The sequence below is a fragment of the Brassica napus genome, chromosome C2 (genome assembly GCF_020379485.1).
Source record: "Brassica napus cultivar Da-Ae chromosome C2, Da-Ae, whole genome shotgun sequence".
NCBI lineage: Eukaryota > Viridiplantae > Streptophyta > Magnoliopsida > Brassicales > Brassicaceae > Brassica > Brassica napus.
In genome coordinates this window covers 54,546,438-54,572,487 of record NC_063445.1, presented here as the reverse complement: position 1 = coordinate 54,572,487, position 26,050 = coordinate 54,546,438, and the positions used below count along the sequence as shown (strand labels likewise).

At 31.8% G+C, this 26,050-nt stretch overlaps 6 protein-coding genes across 6 annotated transcripts; 1 reads left to right on the top strand and 5 right to left on the bottom strand.

The window, feature by feature from the left end:
- Nucleotides 1-2,233: 2,233 nt before the first annotated feature.
- LOC106382538 (DEAD-box ATP-dependent RNA helicase 3, chloroplastic) lies at nt 2,234-6,796 on the top strand. The gene is made up of 9 exons (XM_048748043.1): nt 2,234-2,657; nt 2,749-2,885; nt 3,790-4,303; nt 4,793-5,017; nt 5,088-5,465; nt 5,534-5,677; nt 5,769-5,864; nt 5,961-6,259; nt 6,348-6,796. The coding sequence occupies exons 1-9, from the start codon at nt 2,298-2,300 to the stop codon at nt 6,424-6,426; spliced, it is 2,232 nt and encodes a 743-aa protein (XP_048604000.1). The 5' UTR covers nt 2,234-2,297; the 3' UTR covers nt 6,427-6,796.
- LOC111203256 lies at nt 6,492-7,411 on the bottom strand. Its single transcript, XM_048748044.1, has one exon. The coding sequence runs from the start codon at nt 7,370-7,372 to the stop codon at nt 6,941-6,943; it is 432 nt and encodes a 143-aa protein (XP_048604001.1). The 5' UTR covers nt 7,373-7,411; the 3' UTR covers nt 6,492-6,940.
- A 9,601-nt stretch (nt 7,412-17,012) lies between these two features.
- On the bottom strand, nt 17,013-18,019 carry LOC111202744. The gene has a single exon (XM_048748042.1). It carries the CDS (start codon nt 17,291-17,293, stop codon nt 17,030-17,032), a length of 264 nt encoding a protein of 87 aa, XP_048603999.1. The 5' UTR covers nt 17,294-18,019; the 3' UTR covers nt 17,013-17,029.
- Nucleotides 18,020-18,826: 807 nt separating this feature from the next.
- LOC111203255 lies at nt 18,827-19,325 on the bottom strand. The gene has a single exon (XM_022696801.2). It carries the CDS (start codon nt 19,302-19,304, stop codon nt 19,044-19,046), a length of 261 nt encoding a protein of 86 aa, XP_022552522.2. The 5' UTR covers nt 19,305-19,325; the 3' UTR covers nt 18,827-19,043.
- A 1,143-nt stretch (nt 19,326-20,468) lies between these two features.
- Nucleotides 20,469-22,976, bottom strand: LOC106382537 (UMP-CMP kinase 3). Its single transcript, XM_013822569.3, has 10 exons — nt 22,861-22,976; nt 22,307-22,367; nt 22,038-22,089; nt 21,839-21,956; nt 21,586-21,742; nt 21,431-21,511; nt 21,249-21,356; nt 21,102-21,173; nt 20,864-20,918; nt 20,469-20,645 (listed from the first exon to the last, which is right to left on the bottom strand). Exons 2-9 carry the CDS (start codon nt 22,334-22,336, stop codon nt 20,907-20,909), a joined length of 630 nt encoding a protein of 209 aa, XP_013678023.1. The 5' UTR covers nt 22,337-22,367; nt 22,861-22,976; the 3' UTR covers nt 20,469-20,645; nt 20,864-20,906.
- A 1,857-nt stretch (nt 22,977-24,833) lies between these two features.
- On the bottom strand, nt 24,834-26,005 carry LOC106380362 (two-component response regulator 24). The gene is made up of 2 exons (XM_013820125.3): nt 25,326-26,005; nt 24,834-25,171 (listed from the first exon to the last, which is right to left on the bottom strand). The coding sequence occupies exons 1-2, from the start codon at nt 25,545-25,547 to the stop codon at nt 24,989-24,991; spliced, it is 405 nt and encodes a 134-aa protein (XP_013675579.2). The 5' UTR covers nt 25,548-26,005; the 3' UTR covers nt 24,834-24,988.
- Between the last annotated feature and the right edge of the window lie 45 nt (nt 26,006-26,050).

Below are 26,050 nucleotides of genomic sequence, written 5' to 3'. Positions count from 1 at the left end.
TTCAGATTATACTCAAAACCCTAAATTACTAAGCTTACAAGTCCCGTTCAGATATTTTTGTATAGTAGATCATATCCGGTTTCGTTTTTTTTTATTTGGATTTAGGTAGGCATTTCGGCTTGGGGTAAAAACCCTACCTCCATTATTATCATTTTTGTTTTTTTTTTTGTATGTAATTACTAGATATGACTATAGTATTAGAGTTTTTTTTTTGACAACGAAAAACTATTATATTATTCAAACTTGAGGTGGTCTGGATAACCAAACTGGAATAGAACAACCAACAAAATGAAGCTGGTAACTATAGTATTAGAGTTAAGTTGGCAACTATCACATATTTTTATCTTCTTATGACAAACGTTATGTTCATGCCGAAAGTCCCCAGGCCTATGCGTAAGGGAATGAAACTAAGGTCCGAACTGGTTTAAACGCATCGGCGGGTGCGGTTGCGGGGAGTTTGCGGAAGCTGGTGGTTGTGATTTCAAGCGTTATAAGGTATTTTATATGACTGACACAACTAGGGATGGCAATCAAGGACTTGGACCGCGGGTCTGACCCGTAAAGGCTAGCTGCGGGGCGGGATTGGGCCTCCATTTGGTAAGCCCGCAAAATTGCGAGCCTCGCGGGACGGATTCAAAGCGGGACAGATCAAAAACAGGACGGGTCAAAAACGGGACGGGTCGAAAGCGGGATGAGCTTAACCTGCGGGATTTTGATGACCCGCAGGCCGCAGCCCTAAGTCCATATTTCTGCTTTCGCCTAAAACATTGAGAGAGAGAGAGAGAGAGAGAAGGTGATTCGACGTTATGTAGCTCCGGTGATGGTGGTTTTAGGGTCGATGATGCTTCCGGTCTCCCAAGCGCCTTCAATCTGCACTGATGGAGCTTCTTCGAGTCATCATAAGAAGTTTGAAAACTCACTTTCCACCGAAGAAGAAGATCTAGTTCCCGCCATGTGTTCTTCATAGTTTTGCCTATATGTATTTGTTCACATTATCATACATTTTGGAGTTTTAGGTTTCAATATATCTTTAACTCACTTTTATTATTCTTATTTGCAGAAGATGAAGTTGATGGTGAAGAAGAGAAATTTCCATCTTTTTGTCGCTTGTTGGTGATAAACACGAAGAACAAAAAATGTGATTGGTGTTTTTTTTTTTAATCTATTTTTGGGATTCACATCTTTGATTTGGTGTTGGTTTTATTTAATTTTGGATTCAGAAAACTAAAGTATTTGTTATGAACTTATGAGTTATAATATTTGGATTCAACAACTAAAGTATTGTTTATTTTAAAAATGTTTGGAGTCTAACAAAAATAAATAAACTAGTGTTTTGATCTAACTAAAATCTTCAACTAACAAGGGTATTGCCTTATCCAGTTCAATCATCGACTAAACTCACTTACTGATGCGTCATGAAACTAATAAAGCGTCTTGAATCATATCTTGAAGCATTCATGAGCCATATGTTTGTTTGTAATTCTATGTCCCGCGGACCGATCCGCAAAGCCCTACATGTTTTGCGGTACGGGTTTAGTCAGTCATTTTAAGGACCACAGCCCGCGCGGGCCTGACTCGCCGTGACCCGCTCGAAGACGAGCCCGCTGCGGTATGGGACGGGACAGATCAACTTGTTTGACATTCCTAGACACAACGTTTGAAAATTGTTGTGTTTGCAGATCATTTTTTACTGGTTTGCCCACAAATGCAAAAATTAATTAATAGATAAAAAATTAATTAAAAATGATAATATTAAAACCCAATAATAGATAATAAATATTAAAATTATATTTATAAATCATATTATTATAGTAAATATAAAAAATATATTTATAAAATCATAGTATTAAACTTATATATATTAGTATTTATATCATCTCAATTTTTAAAACTTATTTGAAATTATTATTTTTATATTTATATAATTTTGTCAAAAAATGAAAAAACATTTACCTTCTCGCAACCGCAAACGATAGGTGGAACCAGTTTTTGATTTTCAGTGGCTTGGAGTGGTGTAAAACGTTTTATAGCATTTTTTATTATTATTGTAAGACGCTAACAACCGTTACCAACCGCAAAAGCTGCATTCGCGGAGAACCCAATCGTACCCTAATTTTTTTCTCAAGAAAATATGCAAGCCAGAATGGACTTGAATATACATACCCCGGCCCATAAAAAGGCCCATCATATCTACGCCACTTGGCGAGAAACAAATTACATAAGAGAAACAAAGCCTTTCATAAAACTCATCACTCTCACCTTATCCTTCCCCTTCCTCCTCCGGCGAGTATCCAAAAATGGCGTCGACGGTGGGAGTTCCATCTCTCTACCAAGTCTCCCACCTCGAAACCTCCAAACCCATTTCCAAAAAGAGGTCTACTTTCTTACCTCTCTCTCTAGATAAGCCTTTCTTCTCCTCTCCCATCTCTCTCCGAAGAACTCGTCTTATCCACTCCTCTCCCTCTTCCGCCGTCGCAACTCCCAACTCCGTTCTCAGCGAGGAAGCTTTCAAAAGCCTCGGCCTTTCCGACGAATTCGACAACGACCACTCAGAAGAAGACGATGGTGAAGAGCTCGCTATCTCGAAACTCGGCTTGCCTCAGCGTCTCGGCGAGTCTCTCGAGAAGCGTGGTATCACTCACCTCTTCCCGATTCAGGTTTTAAAGCCTTATCCTTTTCAATCTGAAAACTCTTAAAGTCTTGTCCTTTTATCTGTATTGACATACTGTTTCTGTGTTGTGTCTGAAGAGGGCTGTGTTGGTTCCTGCGCTGCAAGGACGAGACATCATAGCTCGTGCTAAGACAGGAACTGGGAAGACTTTAGCTTTCGGTATCCCTATCATTAAACGCCTCACTGAACAAGCTAGAGACTACTCTGCTTTCAGGTCTTTTTTTTTTTAACCTTACATCCATTTTTGTTTACAGAAATGTTCTAGTGACTAGGTTCTCTATGGAGGATTAGTGAGTAGATGAATTATTTGGGTCTTAGGTTAGAATGAATATTGATATATTTTATATTTATATTAGATATTTTAGTTTTTTTGTATCTAATTACAAAGTTATTGTGATGAATTATAAAAATTAGATATACTAAAAAAAATAGACAAATTTATGATCTGCATTAACATTATTGTTTGATTAAACAAATTTAGACCAACTTAGACCAATTTTAACCGATTTAAAATGTTTAAATCGATTTACCCAATTATTTTTTTATATAGTTTACATATATATTAGATATTTTAGTTTTTTGTGTCTAATTGTCAAATTATTTTAACGAATTATAAAAATTAGATTAAAAAAAATATTAGACATAATTATGGATTTACACTAACATTATTGCTTGATTAAACTAATTTAGACCAATTTTAATTGATTTTAAACAAATTAAACTGATTTGAATCACATAAATTGGATATTAAGAAAATGGCTTTGCTAGCTTGTGCGGATGCCTAAGTGCTGCCTACAGGGCCGTGCCTGACTATAGGCTGATCAAGCACATGCTTGGGGCCCTGATGTGTATAAGTATTTTAAGGGCCAATTTTTTTAACAAAGTGTGGTTAGTTCTACTGGTCTTTGTCCAATTCTTTCCTACAAAGGGTTGGGGGTTGAATTCTTTGCCCCATAAATTTTAATCCTTTTCCATGATAAGTAATTGAAGGGCCAAAAATATATTTTGTGCTTGGGGGCCCAAAAAAGTCAGGCACGGCCCTATGCTTAGACTGCATTTTAGAACATTGGTTTACATTGATGGTTTTCTAAATGTTTGGTTTTCTCTTTTATGAGTAGGAAGTCTGGTCGTCTTCCCAAGTTCCTTGTCCTTGCACCTACACGAGAACTAGCGAAGCAAGTGGAGAAGGAGATCAAGGAGTCTGCGCCTTATCTAAGCACCGTTTGTGTATACGGTGGTGTCTCCTACACCATCCAGCAGAGTGCTCTCACTCGTGGTGTTGACGTTGTTGTTGGAACTCCCGGAAGAATCATTGACTTGATAGAAGGAAGAAGCCTCAAGCTAGGCGAAGTCGAGTACTTGGTGCTTGACGAAGCTGACCAGATGCTTGCCGTTGGGTTTGAGGAGGCTGTGGAGTCGATTCTAGAGAATCTACCGCAGAAGAGACAAAGCATGCTGTTCTCAGCAACTATGCCTGCTTGGGTGAAGAAGTTGGCTAGGAAGTATCTTGATAGTCCATTGAATATTGATCTGGTTGGAGACCAGGATGAGAAGCTCGCTGAGGGGATCAAACTGTATGCAATCTCGGCTACGTCGACATCAAAGCGCACTATTCTAAGCGACCTTATAACAGTATGACTCAGCTTTTAGTTTTCTATTTCCTTAAACATGGTTGATGATTGCTTGGTGTCTTTTAGGCTTTCGGGTTCGGTTAGTTCGGTTCGGGTAGTTTGGTTTTCGGTTATTTCGGTTCGACATAAATCTTACCGAATTAACTTAAAACAAAGTTTGGTTTGGTATTTGGTTAGTTCGGTTTTTGAAAATCCTAGTTTTTGATTTTGGTTAGATTTTAGTTCAAATTTGTTAAAATTTCGGATAAGTTCGGTTCAAAATTTGGTTAGTTCGGTTCAAAATTGGTTAGTTCGGTACAAAATTTGGTTAGTTTGGTTCGGGTTTTTGGTATGGTTTGGTTATAAATTTTTTTTTGAAGAAAACCGATTGCCGAACCGAAAACCGAAAAATATTTTCGGTTAATTCGGCGGGTTTGGTTCGGTTTAAAATCCCATGCCCAGTGTCTTTAGTTCTCTATACTGATTTGTTCTAATTTTCAAAAACTTGAAGGTGTATGCAAAGGGTGGCAAGACGATTGTTTTCACACAAACAAAGAGAGATGCAGATGAGGTCTCTCTAGCGTTATCAAACAGTATAGCTTCCGAGGCACTTCATGGAGATATCTCTCAGCATCAAAGAGAGAGAACGCTCAACGGTTTTCGCCAAGGGAAGTTCACAGTTCTAGTTGCCACTGATGTTGCATCTCGTGGACTTGACATCCCCAACGTAGATCTAGTAAGTTTTTTCAAAGCTTTTTAGTTACATAGTAAGTAAGTCACTTTGTTCTGATGTTTTTCTTCCTCAGGTTATCCACTATGAACTTCCTAATGACCCAGAGACCTTTGTGCACCGTTCTGGACGTACCGGGCGTGCTGGAAAAGAAGGCTCTGCGATTCTCATGCACTCCAGCAGTCAGAAGAGAACGGTGAGGTCTCTTGAGCGTGATGTAGGCTGCAGATTTGAGTTTATTAGCCCACCAACAGTTGGAGACGTCTTGGAAGCATCTGCTGACCAAGTGGTGGCCACTCTAAACGGTGTTCATCCTGAGTCTATCAAGTTTTTCTCAGCAACTGCTCAGAAACTACATGAGGAAAAAGGAACTGATGCTTTAGCTGCAGCTCTGGCTCACCTCAGCGGTTTCTCTCAGCCACCTTCATCTAGATCTCTCCTCAGTCATGAACAGGTTTGATTCTCATTCATACTTTTTGAGCACTTCTTGAGAGTCCTGTAAACATTGAACATCCACTGCAGGGATGGGTGACTTTGCAATTGGTACGAGATCCAACAAACTCTAGAGGCTTCTTGTCAGCGAGGTCTGTCACTGGTTTTCTTTCAGATGTATACGGTCCAGCTGCTGATGAAGTTGGAAAAATCTTCTTGATTGCAGATGAGAGGGTTAGTATCATTGAAATGATCATTATATAAGCAGTTTTTTTCAAAATTGTAGCCTTATAGAAAATCTCTGATTCTGCTAATATATTATCAGGTGCAAGGAGCTGTTTTTGATCTACCAGAGGACATAGCGAAAGATCTACTAGAGAAAGAGATGCAAGAAGGAAACAGTATCTCCATGATAACAAAGGTATTCACTCTTTTGATACAACATAACATATTCACAATAAGACCCTTTTTGACTAACAAGTGACAACACTTGACATCTTTTGGGTTTTGATTGTAGTTGCCTCCTCTGCAAGACGATGGACCGTCTAGTGATAACTATGGACGGTTCTCTAGCAGAGACAGGATGCCTAGAGGAGGAGGAGGAGGTTCTAGAGGGTCAAGATTTGGAGGTAGAGGAGGCTCTTCACGAGGACGTGATAGTTGGGGAGGTGATGATAACAGAAGAGGTAGAAGCAGTGGTGGTGGAGGAAGCAGCTGGTCCCGTGGTGGTGGTTCCAGAGGAAGTTCTGATGATTGGTTGATTGGCGGTGGTAGTGACAGAAGATCATCAAGCAGGAGAGCTCCTTCCCGGGAGAGGTGAGTTTTCTTTTAAGCTTCAAACAAATCTAAGTTAAAATCTTCACACTTGCCCTCATCAAATGATTGGTTGATGTATGTGAATTAGGAGTTTTGGAGGTGCTTGCTTCACTTGTGGAAGTTCAGGACACAGGGCAGCAGATTGTCCTGACAAGAGAGGGTTTTAAAGTATTCTTAGTTAATGGTGTCTGCTCTTGAGAGAGAAGAGAGAGAGAGATGGAGGTCCTTGTCCTTTTTGGTGTTCTTGATATGAATCCTTTAGTTCTTGCTTCAACCGTTTGTTTCAGACGGTAGAGAGTGCAATCACTGAGGGTGTATACTTCAGACGAGGTCTAACTACAAGCATAGTGCATAAATTAAGCAAGGGAGAAGGTTTTCCTCAATTGGCATTTTCAGAGATTGCTTCAGAAACATGGCAAAGCTGATGGATGTTTTATTTTTAGGTTATTATAATGATCAGATTCCATGTTTCTAATTTTGTATTTGTGATCACATTTGTATTTATATGTCCTTATAATAGAAAATCAAGTTTGAATAGACTTGTCACATAAGTATCAGATACATAATCATAGTTTATTATAATTCTCAATTCTTTTCTTTTGATAAAAAACATATAAAAGATATCTTTACCAGTAAGCTCGATCAAATATTAGAGGCAAAAATCACAGAGAATAAAAAATATCAAACGGTGGAGGAAGGTGATGATGGAGATGTTGTTGGTTTAGCAAGTCGTCGTGGGAGACCACATTTTGGCAAACATTCTTGGTAACAAGGCTTGTTCTGTTTGCCACATCTAATGGAACAGACTCTGAAGCAAAAGAATCTTGAATCTTCTGTTGGCTTGATATCATCACCATCATCAACATCAACATTCATTCCATTGCATGCTTGTAAAACAAATCCCATCATTATCAATGCCATGACCATATACACCTTTCCCGCCATTTTCCTCTTACAAGTTTTTTTCTGTTCAAAACAAAACTCTAGGACTTGTGTTTGTTGTATGAGATGTGTAGATTGGTGATAGAGAGGAAGGCGTTTATATAATGAGTTTTTGCCTCTATAGATAGTATATTTGTTGTTTCTGTTTGTGATTTTTGTCTGGCTTGACATGAATAGGATTTGCTAACTGTTGTTTGAATTGCATTCTTGTTATTTCATTTCTTGTTATGTCATTTTGTGACTTGGAAAAATATGAAAACATGCGATGTACAGTTTTCTAGTATTGATTCTTCTAATGAACAAGAGAGCATTGTTGTCTCATGGATTTTAATAAAATTCAAAATCGAAAAAAATCTACTGTTATTTAATTAATGATTCTACAATGAGCAATAGCGGAACCAAACTTTTATATATCAATACTGAACATCAATTGGTTGAATTGACTAAGCGGCTCTTTCCATCACAATTTCATCATCTAATTGGCAAGATTAGGGCTGGGCAAATAAACCGAACCTGAAAATCCGAACCAAATCCAATCCGATAAAAATGAATCCGAACCGATCCGAACCCGAGATAAATACCGATTGGATCCTGTTTTTTTGGTATTTTGGGTTATCGGTATTATCTGAACCGAACCCGGACCTAAATGGATATCCGATAGAACCCGAAACATTTTTTTTTTTTTTTTTTGTGCAACTAGAACCCGAAACATTTAAAATCACAAAAATAACTTCTACCAAATATGATTTTAATTCTTAATATGTATCCAAAATACTTTAAGATATAATTGAACTTCTAAAATAATTATCTTTTGATGGTGGAATGTGGCGGTTAAAGCCTAAAGTTTTTAGATTTTGGTTTTGTTTTCATTGAATTATGTTTCTCATTTTATGAGAACTTAGTTTTTGTTTTATGATTTCATTTATCTGGTTTTCTTTCTATCACTAACTATGTTTATCTTTCGCTTGATTTTGAATGATCACATTTGATGTTTTTTCTTATTTCTGAATCGATTTTACTTATGTTTTGGCTATTAAAATATGTACAAATCATGTATTTTAAATCCAAAGAACCGATTTCATTTATGTTTTAGTTACAAAATAGGTACAAATCATGTATTTTTAAACCGAAGACCTAATTGGGACCCGAACCCGGAAGTACAATGGGTTATACCGGTTCTTTGAAGATTTACTAACCCCGACCCGAACCCGATAGAACCCGAACCGCTCCCGAACCGAACTTTTATATAACCCGAATGGAGTTGATTTTGATAAACCTGAAAAACCAAAACCCGAATGGATAAAACCGAAACCCGATTGGGACTCCGAATGTCCATGCCTAGGCAAGATGGGACTCTCCAAAACTCTAAATTTCAGTGTTATTATATTCTACTAGAGCTCTTCACCGCGCTTCGCGCGGTTTATATTTTCTAATTGTATAAAATTTGAAAAATACTCTTATATGACATTTATTTGAAAAGAACTCCTTTTTTTTTTTTGAAAAATCACGTTTACATTTATGTAAATTGATTAAGCTATACAATGTGAAGTTTTATTAATTTTCTTTTTAAAACAATACTGTTGATATATACACAATATATACACAATATGTTACTAATAGATATCTTACTTAAAAAAAATAAAAACATGGAGCATTTCTGTTTTCGGAGCTTTTACTTGTTCTCTATTTTCTCAGTTCGTCTCTTTCCTCTAATTTTTTTCCTGCTTATTTTCTTTTTAACTAAATAAAATCAAAGCTAGTTGCAGATGTCATCAACTCCTAAGCTTTAAACTAACCCGATAAAAAATAATCAGTATGAAAGGCTAGCAAAAACAATAAGAAGTTGCATCACAGAAAATAAGCTCAAAATCGAAACTCTAATTTGAGTATAACAAAATTTAGTTTATAAGATATTGACTTAAGATAGAAAGCTAGATAGATTGTATGCTATGTATGAGGATATGCATTATGATTGCAAAGTACGTAAGTTCTCTGTTTATATAAATTTAATATTTTTGTAGAAATATGGATTTTAAATTTTTTTATAAATTTTTTTTATTATTCACTTGAATAATTAACATGTATCTATCTTAAATATGTTTATCTCAAAACATAATGAACTTAAATTTAAATTTATTTTTTAATTTGTTAGTTTGAAATCAAATCAGGATAAAAAATATATATTTTCAGATAGACGAAGTGTAGTTTTCAAAAAGCAAAAAGTAAAGAAAAATTATATTTCAAATTTAAAATCATAAATATATCATTTTAAAAACTTCCCCTTTACTATTAGGTGAGTTGTTTTGCTTGAGTTTGTATTTTGATAAGTATTTATTGGTTAAATAATTTTCAATATTAGTTGCTTTATTTTTTTTAATAAACTTGGAGTAAACTTGTTCATTATCTTATTTATACCACAAATTCTTTTTTTTTTGTGTGATAATTACACAAAATTGAAATATGAGCAGCATAACTAACACACTAAATGCAAGGGATTAGTTCCCTTAGTTTAATGTCATTTTTCATCTCAGTCGTTAATTTTGTTGATCTCTTGCATGATATGATATTGTACATTCTTTTGTAATTTTTTGTTAGTTCTCATTTGAAGCTTTGAGCAATTTGAACGTAGTTGTTATAACAAACTCTTGGTAGTAGTGTTGCGGCGAGTATTAATTTTTAATTTTATTTAAATTAATTTAAAACATATGACGTACGATTAATATGAAGTCTTAATCTTTATATATATATTAGGATTAATGTTCTTCAATAATTTTATAAAAATACTTCTTTCATCCTTTATAATTAGTCCCACAAATGTGTACTTACAATAAAATTTAATTTATTAAACCTTCATTTTCATTGCATGTTTTCTATTGTCTTTGTACTTAGGTGTAGCCTCCGTCTTTCTTCATTTTTTTTCTCGATTTAGAAGTTTATCTTTGTATAATGTAAAATTTGCCAATTATATTTCAATATTTTTCTATATGTTTAATTATATTCAGTTTTTAGTTATCGTTGTCTTCAATTCTTTTCATATTTATATTTTTACATTCTTTTTGGATATTTATATTGACTTTGATTCTATATGTTTAAGACATCATCTTTTTGGATATTTGAAATTTACGTTATTTCCAAAATTTGTCTAAATTTTAATTTTATTTATAGAAGTTTTATTTTAAACAATTAATTTAGATATATATATATTTAATATATTAATTTCTTACAATTTTGGAGTTTTAACCTGTTAGATAATTTTTATGCTTAGTTTCCAAACATATGTCTAAATATCTATTTTTAGGAAAGGCTGAGAAATTTATTAAATTTTTTCCTATATACTTTTTCTCAACTGTGAAAAGAGAAGAACTGTTATCTTGCGATCAATAATCATAAAAATGTTGATTTTATTATTTTAGCATTAGGACTAACAACATATGTGTAATCCCAAATTTCTTTTGCTTATGAAAATAATCAAACATTGACAACGTCGTAGCATTGGGGAGCTAAGAGGGATCAACACTGAGCCAAGCTTCCCAAGTATCATCGTCCCCAGTAAAAATATCATCTAATCCTACAAATGACAACTTAGTACAGTATTACTTCTATCTAATCATTCAGGTGAAAAGAATATTACAATTTTTTTACAAATAACTCACTTATACAGTTATACCTGGAACCTGCAAAAATCCAAGAGGGTTGAAACCTCCTTCGGCGCCAGACCTGTGTGAAAAACAATCCAAACGAAACTGATCTATTGTGTTATCATCACCCATACAGGAGTTCTCAACAACATAGCTTAGGTTATATGTGAATCTTAAAATCGAAGAACTCAATACGGTAAAAAGCAACAGGTGGATACTTTTTTTATAGTTCTTCTAGTAAAATTTGGATCATTAGTCGATACTCTAGTGGAAGACTTCTAACCTTGTTACGAAATGAAATCTCCAACTGTTTAATGTTACTGGCCTCTAAGCACAGACCAACTATCTCTATTCCAGTACACGGGAAACAATACCTCCTCACCAAGTTCAACATGTCAGAAACATAGATTGGATATAAGGACTTTAAAGGTTCAACATGTGAACATTTACACGCAAATTTAACACTGCAAAGAACGATGGTACCTCATATAGACGACTCTAAACAGGTACACCAGCTCTCTCCTCTTGAAGTTCATATAGAGTAGAAGACACAAAAGCTTCTGAAGGAGTTTCAATTGACTGCTTATTTGAGTTATTTTTAAGGAATAAAAGCAAACCTGGTGATCGGCGGTGGGGTTGTCTAATGGGGCCGATGAGAATGCCGATGCTGTCCTGTCGAATCCGCTGCGCTGAACCAGCTCCTGCTGTTTTAAATCACATTAATCAGACTGATATATATCTCAAAATCAGCGAGGCATGCTATTCTCACCCGACCGCAGTGCCTCGCTTTGCATATAGAGACGAAAATATCATTTCGTTGATGCACGATAAGTTGATTGGTTTTACCTGGGCTTTCATGGATGGGAAGACATTCCAGAACCTTAAGGTTCATCTCCTACTCTGTTTACAATAGTTTGTCCATCAGGTGAGACCGCAACGTACATAACTTGGTATGTGTGACATGTTAGAGTTGCATTCTGAACCACGAAAAAGGGACAGACACACTACAAGAAAAATGCCTTTTATTAGCGGACGAAAAACGCTATCTATCGATACGATAACGGTTTATGAAGCGTTGTATCATCTCCCGTCATAATAGGTCAATCACTTTAGATAGCGGTTTTTTGCGTTGTTATCTTATTGTCATATATTATAGCGTTTTTTGTATGCAATTAAACAATCTTTAATAGCATTTATTTTTTGTTATTATTTACATTAAAGTTATTTATTTTAGAATTATTTTTTAGTTAATTATTTAAAAATAAAAACATAATTAAAGTACATATACGTATTGATGCAAAGTACGTATTGATGCAAAGTAATATACATAATCATAGTTTATCATAATTCTCCAATTTTTATTTTGATAAACACATATAGAAGATATCTTTACCAGTTAGCTGGATCAATATTAGAGACAAAAATCATAGATAGAAGAAATAAGATCAAACGGTGGAGGAAGGTGATGATGGAGATGTTGTTGGTTTAGCAAGTTGTCGTGGGAGACCACATTTTGGCAAACATTCTTGGTAACAAGGCTTGTTCTGTTTGCCACATCAAATGGAACAGACTCTGAAGCAAAAGAATCTTGAATCTTCTGTTGGCTTGATATCATCACCATCATCAATTGGTTGAATTGACTAAGCCGCTCTTTCCAACACAATTTCATCATCTCATTAGCAAGATGGGACTCTCCAAAACTCTAAATGTCAGTGTTATTATCTTATATATATTAAAACACAAGTCACTAGACCAATAACATTTTGCCACATAGATTCAAAAAAATTAAAAGAAAAAACAAATTAAAAACAAAACCGAGAAAGCTAAATGTTTATCTCATAAAATCAAAAATATTTCTTCTTGCCACTTTGCCGACCGTTTTCTTTCCATACCACGATCACCAATTATCAACAATCTAAAAATAACTACCCAATTCTGTTACTTATATTTGTACGAGGTTTTTCTTTATAATTGCATCTTGATACAGAAACACATCTTCTCTCTTTCTCTAATCACAAACCTGATTTTGCAATGCAAGACTTCTTTCCCGAGAGACATTGTTATTAACTTATTGATCATATTTTTTATTTGTGTTTGCTTAATATCTTTGGATCTCACTCTGTTCTCTACTTCTATCATCGCCTTGATTTATCAAACCTCACCCACTCACGTGCATGATTTTCTTCAAAAACTCAAGGTTATAAATGTGCAAAAAAACACAAGGTCATCTTCTTTTCCAAAAAGAAAATGTGAGACAGAGAAGACAAAGTAGATATATCAAAAAAATTCTTTTGTCTCATATGTTACTCTTCAAAAATCTCTTTATTTTTGTATGCTTAAATTTTGTTTATTGTATAACTAATAGATAATGATTGACTGATACAGGATTCAAAAGATGTGAAAAGATCAGAAAATCTAACTATCCAAAAAGACTATCAACAAAAATGAAATTACAGGTATAAATATCATATTTTACTAACCTTTTTATTGTAATAAAATATCATATTTGTAAGTGATGTCTACAAAATATTTCTGAAAGGAACAATATTTTTTTCTAAATATCATATTTTTTATTGTTTCTCTCAGATTGATGTTTTTCTTTCTTTTTGTTCTCGCAAAGATAAAGTAAAACTCATGATGATAGCATCTAGAATATCATTCCTTTTGCGATTTCTTTTGAAATTTTACCTAAATAGCAAGTACATATTTCTTGGTTTATTTACTAAATAAAAATCTTATAATAAGTTGAGAAACTAGAATAAGATTTTATTTTTTTCTTTTATATAAGAAAGATAATTGTTGTAAGAGAAACATAACAAAAGCTAACACAAACCTTGCAACCAAGTAAAATGAATTAAAATGTTAAATAAGATTTAGAAAAAAACTATTAATCACTTTGTCCCTCTAAGAAATAAGAGAAGGTGACTATATCCTAACAGAAGTTAAGTACATATATATTTGTTGTCTACAGATATTGCAATACGTTGAGTATTAGCATGAACCTCGCAATACATTTGCTACAAAACACACTGATTAATATAATAAACTAATCATTTTTTCCTGTACGCAGTACAGGTGGAACACTAGTATTCTATATTTGTTAATCATGCTTACGAGATTTTTATTATTTGGTTTTATTCAATCAACATTGTCCATATCTAATTAGAATCCCGTACTATTTAGAACATTTATGAATACATAATCATTAGAAAAATTCCAATAAATATCACAGTAAATTACTAATATATTTTTTTTTTATGATTTGATGAGTTATACAAACTAGCTGTGAAAAAAAAATTAACATAAAGAGAAATTAATATGGTATATTAAAAATCACATGATTTCAAGTTTATGAAATAAGAGAAAGCCAATCTCACAATTCCACCCTATAATAAATATTTTATAACTAGTTGATGTCCCGCATCTTATGCGGATTAATATATCTATATATCTAACAATTTTTAACTCTAATATTTATTTTTATAAAATAATAATAACTAAATTAGATACAATTTAAATTATTATAAATTATAAAACTTCAATATTCATATTGGTAATCAATGTACTAAGTTATGTTTTATTGGATCAAAATCTTTTCTATAGTAATAATTAAATTAGGAAATTTGTATTTGAAATTAAATACATGTAGTATTTGGACCGAAAAGAAATCATGTGGTATTGGAAAAGATTATAAAAAAATCACAACTATAAAACATTAATAAAATAACAATAGTCTAGGAGTGTTCCATCCGGTAAAACCGAACCATTTAAAACCGAACCAAACCGAAATAGAGAAAACAGTCTTGATTTGGTAGTACCGAGTAAACTGAATGGATGTTATTTTAAAAAAAACTGCGGTATATGGATATGGTTTAGTATATTAAGCGATCAAACCGAATAAACCAAAGAAACAGGTTAATTCAGATATATTAAAATATTTATATATAAAATTTGTATTTCATCAATATTTCCTATAAAATTAAAGAAATGACTATAATATTAGTCATTAAAATCATAAATTAATATAAGATAAAAGTAATAACTATATTATCAGTAGATATTGTTAATATCTATTTATTAATTAAATGTCCTAAATATCATGAAAATTATATATTAAAATATATATTTTTAAAAAAATAATAGTATATATATATCAGTAGAATATTAACTAAAATCATGAAAAAATGGTAAGTAAGCAAAATTTTAAATAATAATATTAATTAAACTAATGATTTATCTTAAAATTATGGAAAAATGACAATTAAGCAAATTAACTAAAATCATGGAAACTATGACAAGTAAGCAAATTCACTTCTCAAATAACAGTATAGATTTGATTAAAATTATAGATATTATCATTAAGAATAAAAATAAAATATTGTGTTTATTAACTCATTTTTTATTAGTTTTAATTTTACTTTTAATTATTAAAACTGAAATAATATAACTTTTCTCTTAAAATCGTATCACATTTAATAATAAATTTTGATTAATTATTTTTATATTTATATACTACATAAAATAATTAGTAGAACACAATTTATAGAAATTGATATATTGATTTAATAATCTTATAAAAAATTACATTCGTATATAAAGAATTATAATAATTATTAATGTATTATTATGTGCATATATGTCTTATTAGTCATTTATAAAAAAAATAAAAAATTAATAAAATTATCTATCATGGTTTACAAAATTATTTTATCTTAATTTTAAATTATTTATATGAGTTTCTATAAAATTTATAAAAAACTTTCTTATATATTAAACGAGAAGTCACTTAAGTGACTTTTACTTACATGTCGATCATTTAAAAATTTTCTTGGTCGATAATTTTTAATTTTATTAATTTTATTTAAAATAAAAAATAAATCTTGAACCAATTAATATCAGTTGCCAAATAATTCAAATTATATTTCAAATAATGATTTATGGTAGCTAATTGTTGAAATTATATAATGAATAATAATGTTTGATCAATTATTTTTATATTTATAAAATATTTTATATAATAAAAGAAATTTTTTAATTTTTAATATTTTAATAAGATCTAAAATAATAGGTAAGTCTAAAACTAATTATTATCACTTGCCAAATAACCTAAATAATAATTAATAGTAGCTAATTTTCAAAATTATAGAATGTGTAATAATTTTTGATCAATTTTTTTTATATTTATATAAATTTTATTTTTTATTTTTTTATAAAATCGATATAACGATTTTATATTCATATAAAAATATAGTCGTATCCATATTAATTATTGATCTCTTATAATGTCCATATATGTTTCATAAATAATTAGGATCAGAAGATTGGATGATTATATTTAACGGAACTTTTTAGAATTTTGATTCAAAAAATGTTTTGTATTTAAGTCAAAAATATAGTGAATAAGGTAATGTTATGATTAAAGAATTCTAAGATGGATTTTTGGTTCATTGATTATATGTTTTGTATTACTATTTAGAGTGAGAAATAAATATTTGACAAAAAATATGTACAAAATTAGGAAAATATTAGCAAAATTTGAATAAAAAGAATGAAATGATAAAAAGAAAAATAAGAAGAAACCAAAGAAGATGCATAATATGTGTTGGAGAAGTTAATGTGATAATTACATATATAATTTCACAAGGATTTTTTATTATTTAATATTCGTCAGTTATGTTTACATCAAATTTATGGAAAATTTACGACTGATTTTCAAACCATTTGATAATGTTTTTTATTATTATTTTAAAATTATGACATTTTATACATAATATATATTAAAAAGTTTCTTATAATTTATAATATACATTTAGTCATAAAATTTTATAAAATCATTTTCTATTATATATATATATATATACGCTTCCAACACGTACCCGCCTCTTAATTTTTTTTAAAATCTCGCTTTTGTGTTTTCATACGATTCTGCTTCCACGTGCCGCTTCCAATTCCATGTAACATAGTGTTACTACCTCCAATAGAGGTTAATCTCCTACCTTAAATATATTATGTTCATGACTATTATTAATATGTTGGCAATTAATCAACTGAACCATTCTTCATGTATTTATATCCACAGTTACAAATATATGATGTTGATAAACACACATAGAAGACAACTTTAGCAGTTGGCTCAATTGATATATAGATAGAACTTAAAAGACACAAATCACAAATAGAAGAAAAAAGATCAAACGGTGGAGGACGGTGATGATGGAGATGTTGTTGGTTTAGCAAGTCGTCGTGGGAGACCACATTTTGGCAAACATTCTTGGTAACAAGGCTTGTTTTGTTTGCCACAATTAATGGAACATACTCTGAAGCAAAAGAATCTTGAATCTTGTGTTGGCTTGATATCATCACCATCATCAACATCAACATTCATTCCATTGCATGCTTGTAAAACAAACCCCATCATTATTATTGCCATGACCATATACACTTTTCCCGCCATTTTGCTCTTAAAGTTTCTTCTGTTTAAAACAAAACTCTAGGACTTGTGTTTGTTGTATGAGATGTGTAGATTGGTGTTAGAGAGGAACGCTTTTATATATTGAGTTTTTGCCTCTATGTATAGTACATTTGTTGTTTTTGTTGTTTGATATGTTTAGTTTGGTTAGATTTATGTCTGGCTTGACATAAATAGGATTGGCTAACTATTGTTTGAACTGCATTCTTGTTATTTCATTCTTGTTATGTACTTTAATGGCTGGAAAATATGAAAATATGTGAGGTATAGTTTACACTGTGGTCTCATGGATTTTAATAAAATTTAAATCCAACAAAAATCTACGGTTATTTAATTAATGATTCTACATTTCTACAGTGAGTAGTAATAGCGGAACCAAACTTTTACATATCAATACTGAACATCCATTGGTTGATGTATTGACTAAGCCGCTCTTTCCCACACAATTTCATCATCTCATTGGCAAGATGAGACTCTCCAAGATTCTAAAATTCAGTGTTATAAAATTTTATATCTGTTAATCCCGCTGACAAAATTTTTAATTATGATTTGGTTTTATTCAATTAGAATTTTCTATTTCAAATTAGAATCCAGTAGTATTTACAACATCTTTGAATACATAATCATTTGAAAAATTCCAAGCAATTTTATGGTAAATTACTAAAACAGAAATTATGATGAGTTACACGTACTAGCTGTGAAAAACAAAAGTTAACATAAAGACAAACTAATATAGTATATCATAAAATCCCATGATTTCAAGTTTCTGAAATAAATAAGAGAAAGCCAATCTCACAAATTCCATCAAGTACAAACAAAAAACAAAAATTATATACTAGGTAAAATGTGTATTATAACAATAACTAGAGGGTCAAGATTTGGAGGTAGAGGAGGCTCATTACGAGGACGTGATAGTTGGGGAGGTGATGATAACAGAAGAGGTAGAAGCAGTGGTGGAGGAGGAAGCAGCTGGTCCCATGGAGGTGGTTCCAGAAGTTGTTCTGATGATTGATTGATTGGCGGTAGTAGTGACAGAAGATCATCAAGCAGCAGAGCTCCTTCCTAGGAGAGGTGAGTTCTTCTTTGAGCTTCAAACAAATCATGTTAAAATCTGCGCACTTTTCCTATGTATGTAAAACAGGAGTTTTGGAGGTGCTTGCTTCAATTGTGGGAGTTCAGGACACATGGCAGCAGATTGTCCTGATAAGAGAGGTTCTAAAATGTTCTAATTTAATGGTTTCTGCTCTTGAGAGAGAGAGAGAGAGAGAGAGAGACATCCTTGTCCTTTTTGGTGTTATTAAATGCGAATCCTTTCGTGCTTGTTGCGATCACGGAGGATGTATACTTCAGACAAGGTTTAGCAACAAGCATAGTGCAGAAAAAAATAGAAGCAGAAAGTGAGCAAGGGAGATTGCTTCAGAAACACGGGAAAGCTGATAGATGTTTTTATATTTAGGTTATAGTGATCAGATTCCATGTTTCAGAGTGTTGTATGATTTAAGTGGTTAGTCGAGTCTAAATACACTACTCTCATGTTTTGTTTTTTGTTGTACGTTTCTATTGTTATATGTGAATCGTGATCACGTATTTTGACAGAAGGTGGTCTATGTCCTTATAATAGAAAACAAGTTTGAATACACTTGTCACACAAATACCAGAGATATAATCAAAGTTTATCATAATTCTCAAATTTTCCTTCTTGATTGACGACATCTTCAGCAGTTAGCTTGATCCATCAAACGGTAGAGGAAGGTGATGAAGATGTTGTTGGTTTAGCATGTCGTCTTGGTAGACCACATTTTGGCAAACAATCTTCATAACAAGGTTTGTTTTGTTTGCCACATCTAATGGAACAATTTCTGAAGCAAAAGAATCTTGAATCCTCTGTTGGCTTGCTATCCTCACCATCATAAACATCAGGTTTCATTCCATTGCATGCTTGTAAAACAAACCCCATCATTATCAATGCCATGACCATATACACTTTTCCCGCCATTTTTCTCTTACAAGTTTCTTTGGTTCATAACAAAACTCTACGATTTGTGTTTGCTGTATGAGATGTATACATTGGTGATAGAGAGGAAGGCGTTTATATATTGAGTTTTTGCCTCTATATATAGTACATTGTTGTTTTTTGTTTGTGTTTTTTTTGTTTGATTTGTTAGGTTGGTTAGACTTCTGCTTGGTTTGACATAAATAGGATTAGCTAACTATTGTTTGAACTGCATTCTTGTTATTTCATTTTTTTGTTATGTCATTTAGTGACTGATAATTATGAACATATGTGAGGCATAGTTTACTTCAACATCATGAGGCATGAATTTTGAGTCTTACCGAAGACAATTTATGTAGATTAAAAGACAAAAGACTTACATAAGATTTTCAGAGGATTTCATAAGACAGCCTATAGTGATATACTCAAGCGTGAATTCCTGTAAAGCAAGTAAAATTTCCGGTTGTAAAATTGTCTTTGTAATGTTTCTCAGAGTTTTTAATATCATATTTTACAATCGTTAAAAAAGTTTACTAGTATTGTTTTTATCATTTTTAATGAACAAGAGACCATTATTGTTGTCCCGTAGATTTTTAATAAATTTTAAATCCAACCAAAATATATTGTTATTTAATTTAATATTTTATGCTGACAAAAAATTAAATACTTTACAATATAATTTTAAATTCACATCTATTATTAAATTTTGTATTTGTTAATCATGCTTACGAGACGTGAGATCCAATGGCGGGGGCGGTTGGGGTGTTACATTTTCTGTAACAGGTTATCCATGATGAACTTCCTAATGACTCAGAGACTTGTGTGCACCGTTCTTGGCGTGCATGAAAAGAAGGCTCTACCATTCTAATGCACACCAGCAGCCAAAAGAGAACGGTGTGGTCTCTGTAGTTATACTAACTAGCTCACGAGGTAGGTAATTCAAGCTGAGAATTATAGATAAGTTGAGCCATAATAACAGACTGAGTCGAGTTAGTATATATGATGCACATTAGATACGTCTTTTTGATAATTAATTAAATAATATGAGCATTTTGGTGAAAAAAAAAAGTTCAGATAAATAGAAATTAATCTAGTATATTATAAAATCCCATGAATTCAAAATTTTAATGAAATTATTACAGAGCCAATCTCACAAATCCCACCAAATACCAAAACAAAAACAAAAATTATATAATATTGTAGGTAGAATATGTATTAAGTAGCACAAAAAAAAGGGTAGAATGTGTATTACATTACAATAATAACAGTAATCATATGGTTATATAGAAGAAAAAAATACGGCCAAGCATGGACTTCCTAGTAAAGATGCCACTGCCCAGCAACCTGTAAAATTTTAAACAAAGCAGACATTAATAATCATCACATACATACACTCCTTTTGTCCTAAAGATTCTACAGAACTATATACTACTATACATATGATATAACAAAGCATCAGCTTCCACAGCCTTTCTTCCAGATTCTTAAGTTAACTTTTTTACTTTTATACATCAAAACATGAGCTGGAAAATGATTATCATTGACTGTTAAAACATACATACCTGAGATCAATTAATCTGGATATCTCTTTACGGATGCTGCTGCCTAGGCTGCAACCTAAATAAAACGTTAATAGATTCGTTAACTCAAGAATCTACCAATCATGAATCCATTGATTCGAACTTGTAGAACATAAGTTACAAGCTTCTACATTACATATGGTTCATATGAATCTTATATTTCATTTTTGACTACTAATAATTAGAGGACAGTGCAGAATGCAGATATTGGTGTTTTTACCTTCTCAGCTTCAGGAGAAAACACTGCCTTCACCTCCTGAAACACATCATCAATGGGCTTTGCGGCATGAATCTGAAGAGCCAAGTAGTTTGTTACAACTTGCAATCACTGGACCTTCATGGAATTAGAGAAGAAATAAGATTTTACCTTCCTAACTTTCCCCTTAGCTTCATAGTACTGAATCACTGGTAAGCTAGACTCAAGAAACACCTTGAAACGCTTCCTTATAGTCTCAATATTGTCATCCTCTCTCCCCTTCATTAGAGACAACAATCAATATATATATATATGGAACAAGAGGCTACACAGAGTAAACGCTTATTACTAACCTGGTTACGTCCTAATAAGCGTCTCTCCATCTCTTCCTCAGGACAATCAAAGAACAAGACAAACTTTGGTTCAATCTCAGTCTACAAAAACCATCAAAGACATGTCATTTAAGCAACTGTATTGCCAAACATAAACATTTTGAATGTTAACTTACAACTTTTTCAAATGCTGCTCGGTTCTCCTCATTACGAGGGAAACCATCAATGAGGAACTTGTCATTCCCGTTTTCCTGAATTGCTTTCTGGAGAAGCTTGATTGTAACCTCAGAAGGCACAATCTTCCCTTCTTTAATCATGTTCTGGATCATTGTTCTGTTGTAAAAGGACAAAATAAAGTCGAAAACCGCTTCAATAAAGAATCTCAAGAAGGATAATGAATGTAAAATCTGAGAAGTTTAAAGAACATACCCGTTTTCAGAACCTGATTTAATCTCAGCCCTGAGAAGGTCTCCAGCACTGAGATGTGTGTAACCAAAATGCTCAACGATATAGGCACACTGTGTACCTTTCCCACTGCCTGGACCACCTGCTCAGAAGATGTACAATTAACTTTCAATAAGTAGAGCTAAGAGAGAATCTCATGGTTCATAAGGACAATGCAACTTACCCAGGACAAAAATAACAGTTGGTTTCTTTGCACTTGAGGTTCCATTTACCTCCTGGAGAAAATAGATTAGAAGCAAACTTCAAAATAGGTTTTAACAATGTATCTCCTAAGCAGAACAATCACTATATGTAATTGGAACATGATAATGGTATTTTTTACTTCCTCAGTAATTAGGATTATTTTAACAATAAGATCATTATAGTCACACAACAATCTTCTACATACTTAAAATGGTTTATAAAATTCCATCAGAAGTGTGGAATCATTACCTTGTTTGCAGCATCAACAACGGATCCCATGGTACTAATAATCAATTCGTTCAAATATTACCTGTGATTAATAAGAAGGATTTAAATCATTTTTCTTTAAAATCTCCATTAATGGAACCAAAAGCGGTAGATCTAAGGGAACATAAAGGTAAAAACTTTAAAACAGCTTTTACCGAATTCTACAGCACATGTCATAAGAAAGATCAAGTGATGTAAGCAGAGATAAATGCTGACGTATACAGATTAACAGACAAGAACCCAGATCCGACAGAACATAAAAATAAGAGCTTTGAAACAATTCAATTCTAAAAAAATGATTCAATCTAGAAGAACTCGAATTCATGTGACTTAAGCGGAGATCTAAATCTGGAGAATGAATCAAGGATCTAATAAAGATGCAAACTTTGGATGAATTGTAAGAGATCGAGCATTGGTGGAAAATGACATGAGTGAAAGACACAAACCAATTACAAATGTTTTGGAGATACGCAAGCAATTTTCAGACAGGATTATAAGAAGCTGTGAAAGAGAGAATGGAAAAAAGATCTGCGAACCTGGAGCGAAGGGAGCACGGAGAGCTTTGATTAGACGCTGAAAGGTGAGAAATGGAGAAGGAGAGGCAAAGCGATATAAATAAGCGCACATAAATATGTTTTTATATATTTATACATTCCGTTTTAATTATTTATTTAATCTTCTGTTGGTTACTTTTTAAGTAACGTCCATGTGTCTGTTACTTTTAGTTTTTCTTTTTAATATAATACTTTATTTTTGTTATTTGACATTTTTAAATTAAGCGCACAATTATTTTGATATTATTAGTACTCATCAACCGATTCCAATGAATAAATTCAGCACACAGAAAAAAATAGTGATTTCTAATCTGATATAGTATTCGATCTAATTTTTCTATAAATATAATCAACCAATACAAGAATCCCCTATATATTATCTGTGAAACATTACAACTTTTTTTGTACCCACGTATCATCACTATAATGATTCTTAGAATATTTAGAGAAATATATTGGGTCATCTAATTATATAATAAGCTTTTTATTAAACTAACCATAAATTCATTATTAATGTCATTTATTATTTTCTTAAATAAAGATTACGAAATTGCCTAATGTGGCTAAAGTATATATGACAATTAATGATTTTGAATAATAAAGATCTGATAAAAAATAATGTATCGTCTATCAAATTTGTTTAATTTTAAACTATTAAAATAATTTAAAAAAAAATCACAATAACCATATTATAAAAATTTAGATTTTTCTGTATATGTTATATTTTGAATTTTAAAAAACGACTTTAAATTACTAAAACTGTTAAAAGTTTCACATTCAAATTTTGCGATCCATTGTTTAAAATTTTTGTTATGATAAAATACAAATGATTACAAAATCATATAAATAAAAGTCTAATTTAATTAATCATTAAGATTTAAAATATATATGTATATATATCATTCCAAATTAAACTATAAACCATATTGAATAAATAAATATTTTAATTTCAAAATTTACTTTGAATAATTTTTTTTTGATAAAAGTTTTGAACTAACATTGATAATTTTTTTTAAATTATAAATTACTAAAATTATTAATCCCACAATGAAAATTTTGTTATCAGTAATTTAAAGTTTTTGCTATTAAAAATGCACGTGATCAAAAAAACATATGAATAGCATCATTTAATAGACATTAATATTAAAAATATACTATGTATGTTAATATCATTTAAATTTAATTACATATCCTATCAATTTTTTAAAAAAATTGTCTGGATTAATAAAATTGATTTATATGTTCGCACCAATTTAATTGTATATGTAATAGTTACTGACTTTTAATTATTCAATATATATTTATTATTTCACAATATGTAAAAACATATAATACATAAAATAATTTTTATGTATAATGTTTATACCGCGCAAGACGCGGATCTAGTGGTTATTATACATGCCACACAATGTAAAATATGCTTAAACGTTTCTTTGGCAACGTTATGCAGTAGATGGACTGTTCATGGTGTACGGTGATTACAACTTATTAAATTTGCTTATACATGCTGCCTCTAGACCGGGTCTGAATTTTTAGGTCTATCGGCCAAACCAGCCAAACATATGGACCTTGCGTATAACTGCAATATATTTTATTAGAGTTCTTGCTTTTGTGTCACACTTTTTCATAAGTCAACGTACTTTGAATTTAACGATTCAAGCTAGGTGTCTATGAGCCAAACGAGCCTAACATATGGACCTTGCGTATAACTTTAGTAGTGGATGAATTAACTGGTGGTAGATTTGAATTTGATTAAAGTTCTTGCTTTTGTGTCACACTATTTCATAAGTCGAGGTACGTACTTCGAATTTAACGATTCAAGTTAAATCTACTCACGTGACACAACGCTTATTTTCATGAAACGTTTATTCGTCTTGCTATAAAAGCATCCCAATTGTTTAACACTTTTATGATGGCTGAGGTGAGTATCTTGTGGTAATTCATGCACGGTGACCTATTTTTAATCATAAACCTCAAAAAAAGTATTATGTAAATTCAAGCTTGACTTGCTCGAAAACTTTATCGGCTTTGGCAATTACTATTTGAAACTATGGATATTCAAAACAATAAGTATGTTATAAAGTGAAGGTTAAGAAATAGATATTATTAACTAGGTTTGGACGTAGAACTCAAGATTATGAAGAATAGAGACAAGTTTAGAGATGGTGAGAGGTTTCTCTTGAAAGTCATTAAGTCCAGCTTCCATAAACTCTTTCACCTCTTCTTCCTCAGCTCTAGTTGTTACTCCTGCTATCTTGCTCTCTATCCCCATCTCTCTTAGTCTCCTTGTCGCCTAATACAAAAATATTCAATTAATCAATACAAAACAATCCATCAGTTATTGAAAAATACTAAAATGCATTTATAAGGAGTCTAATTCCAGCATTAAGTAGAACAGTTTCCTAAGGCTTCTTTATTGTGGACGAGTGAAAGATAAATCAATATACCTGAATACCATTCATGATGGGCATATCCATGTCCATGAGGATGAGATCATAGTTTCTGCCGGAACAATGAACGTCAACGGCTTCTTGGCCGTTAGATACGACGTCGTTTTTAATCCCGAGACGGTCCAAAAGTTTATGATGGACGCTTTGGTTTACGAAGTTGTCATCGACGACCAAAGCTGTTAACTTCGACGCTTCCAAATTTGGAACTTCACCGGCCATCTCAAAAACTTCTAAGAAAATATTATAGACTTCTAAGCAAATATGTTTGTGATGGAATCTCAAAAACTCGTTGCAGTCTCTATTTAAAAGGAGAAGACATTGATAAAGACAAGATTCATCAACTTATAAACACCCAAAAACAGGATCAGTTGGATTGTGTTTTGGATTCTGAGGAGATCTAGTGGTATTTTCCATTTTTTATTACACTAAGATTGATCAAGATCTTTAACTTTTCATGTTACTTAGGGTTTAGATTTAGATCAATTAATGTCAATGTATCGAGATATTAATTAGCCTAAACACAATGGGAGCAAGAGACAGAATAGCAAATAATCATATATGATTATAAATTTAGAGATGTTTTCTGCTAATTTTAGCAATAAATATCACATTATATGATTTAACTTTGATTCAGTTGTAATTCATAAAAGAAAAAAAAATCTAAAATTCATTGAAAGTTCTGAGATTATTAAATAACTACGTATTATTTTTAACATAACAAA

Bases quoted from the DNA above. Each gene is read 5' to 3' on its own strand.
- LOC106382538 (XM_048748043.1), top strand. From the start codon at position 2,298: ATGGCGTCGACGGTGGGAGTTCCATCTCTCTACCAAGTCTCCCACCTC. The intron at 4,304-4,792 runs GTATGACTCAGC...AAAAACTTGAAG, and splicing joins TTCTAAGCGACCTTATAACA to GTGTATGCAAAGGGTGGCAA. The intron at 5,018-5,087 runs GTAAGTTTTTTC...TTTCTTCCTCAG, and splicing joins ACATCCCCAACGTAGATCTA to GTTATCCACTATGAACTTCC.
- LOC111203256 (XM_048748044.1), bottom strand. From the start codon at position 7,372: ATGTCAAGCCAGACAAAAATCACAAACAGAAACAACAAATATACTATC.
- LOC111202744 (XM_048748042.1), bottom strand. From the start codon at position 17,293: ATGGCGGGAAAAGTGTATATGGTCATGGCAATAATAATGATGGGGTTT.
- LOC111203255 (XM_022696801.2), bottom strand. From the start codon at position 19,304: ATGGCGGGAAAAGTGTATATGGTCATGGCATTGATAATGATGGGGTTT.
- LOC106382537 (XM_013822569.3), bottom strand. From the start codon at position 22,336: ATGGGATCCGTTGTTGATGCTGCAAACAAG. The intron at 21,743-21,838 runs GTATGTTCTTTA...CTTTTACAACAG, and splicing joins AAATCAGGTTCTGAAAACGG to AACAATGATCCAGAACATGA. The intron at 21,357-21,430 runs GTTAGTAATAAG...TCTCTAATGAAG, and splicing joins GCTTATTAGGACGTAACCAG to GGGAGAGAGGATGACAATAT.
- LOC106380362 (XM_013820125.3), bottom strand. From the start codon at position 25,547: ATGGCCGGTGAAGTTCCAAATTTGGAAGCGTCGAAGTTAACAGCTTTG. The intron at 25,172-25,325 runs GTATATTGATTT...TTTTTGTATTAG, and splicing joins CCATCATGAATGGTATTCAG to GCGACAAGGAGACTAAGAGA.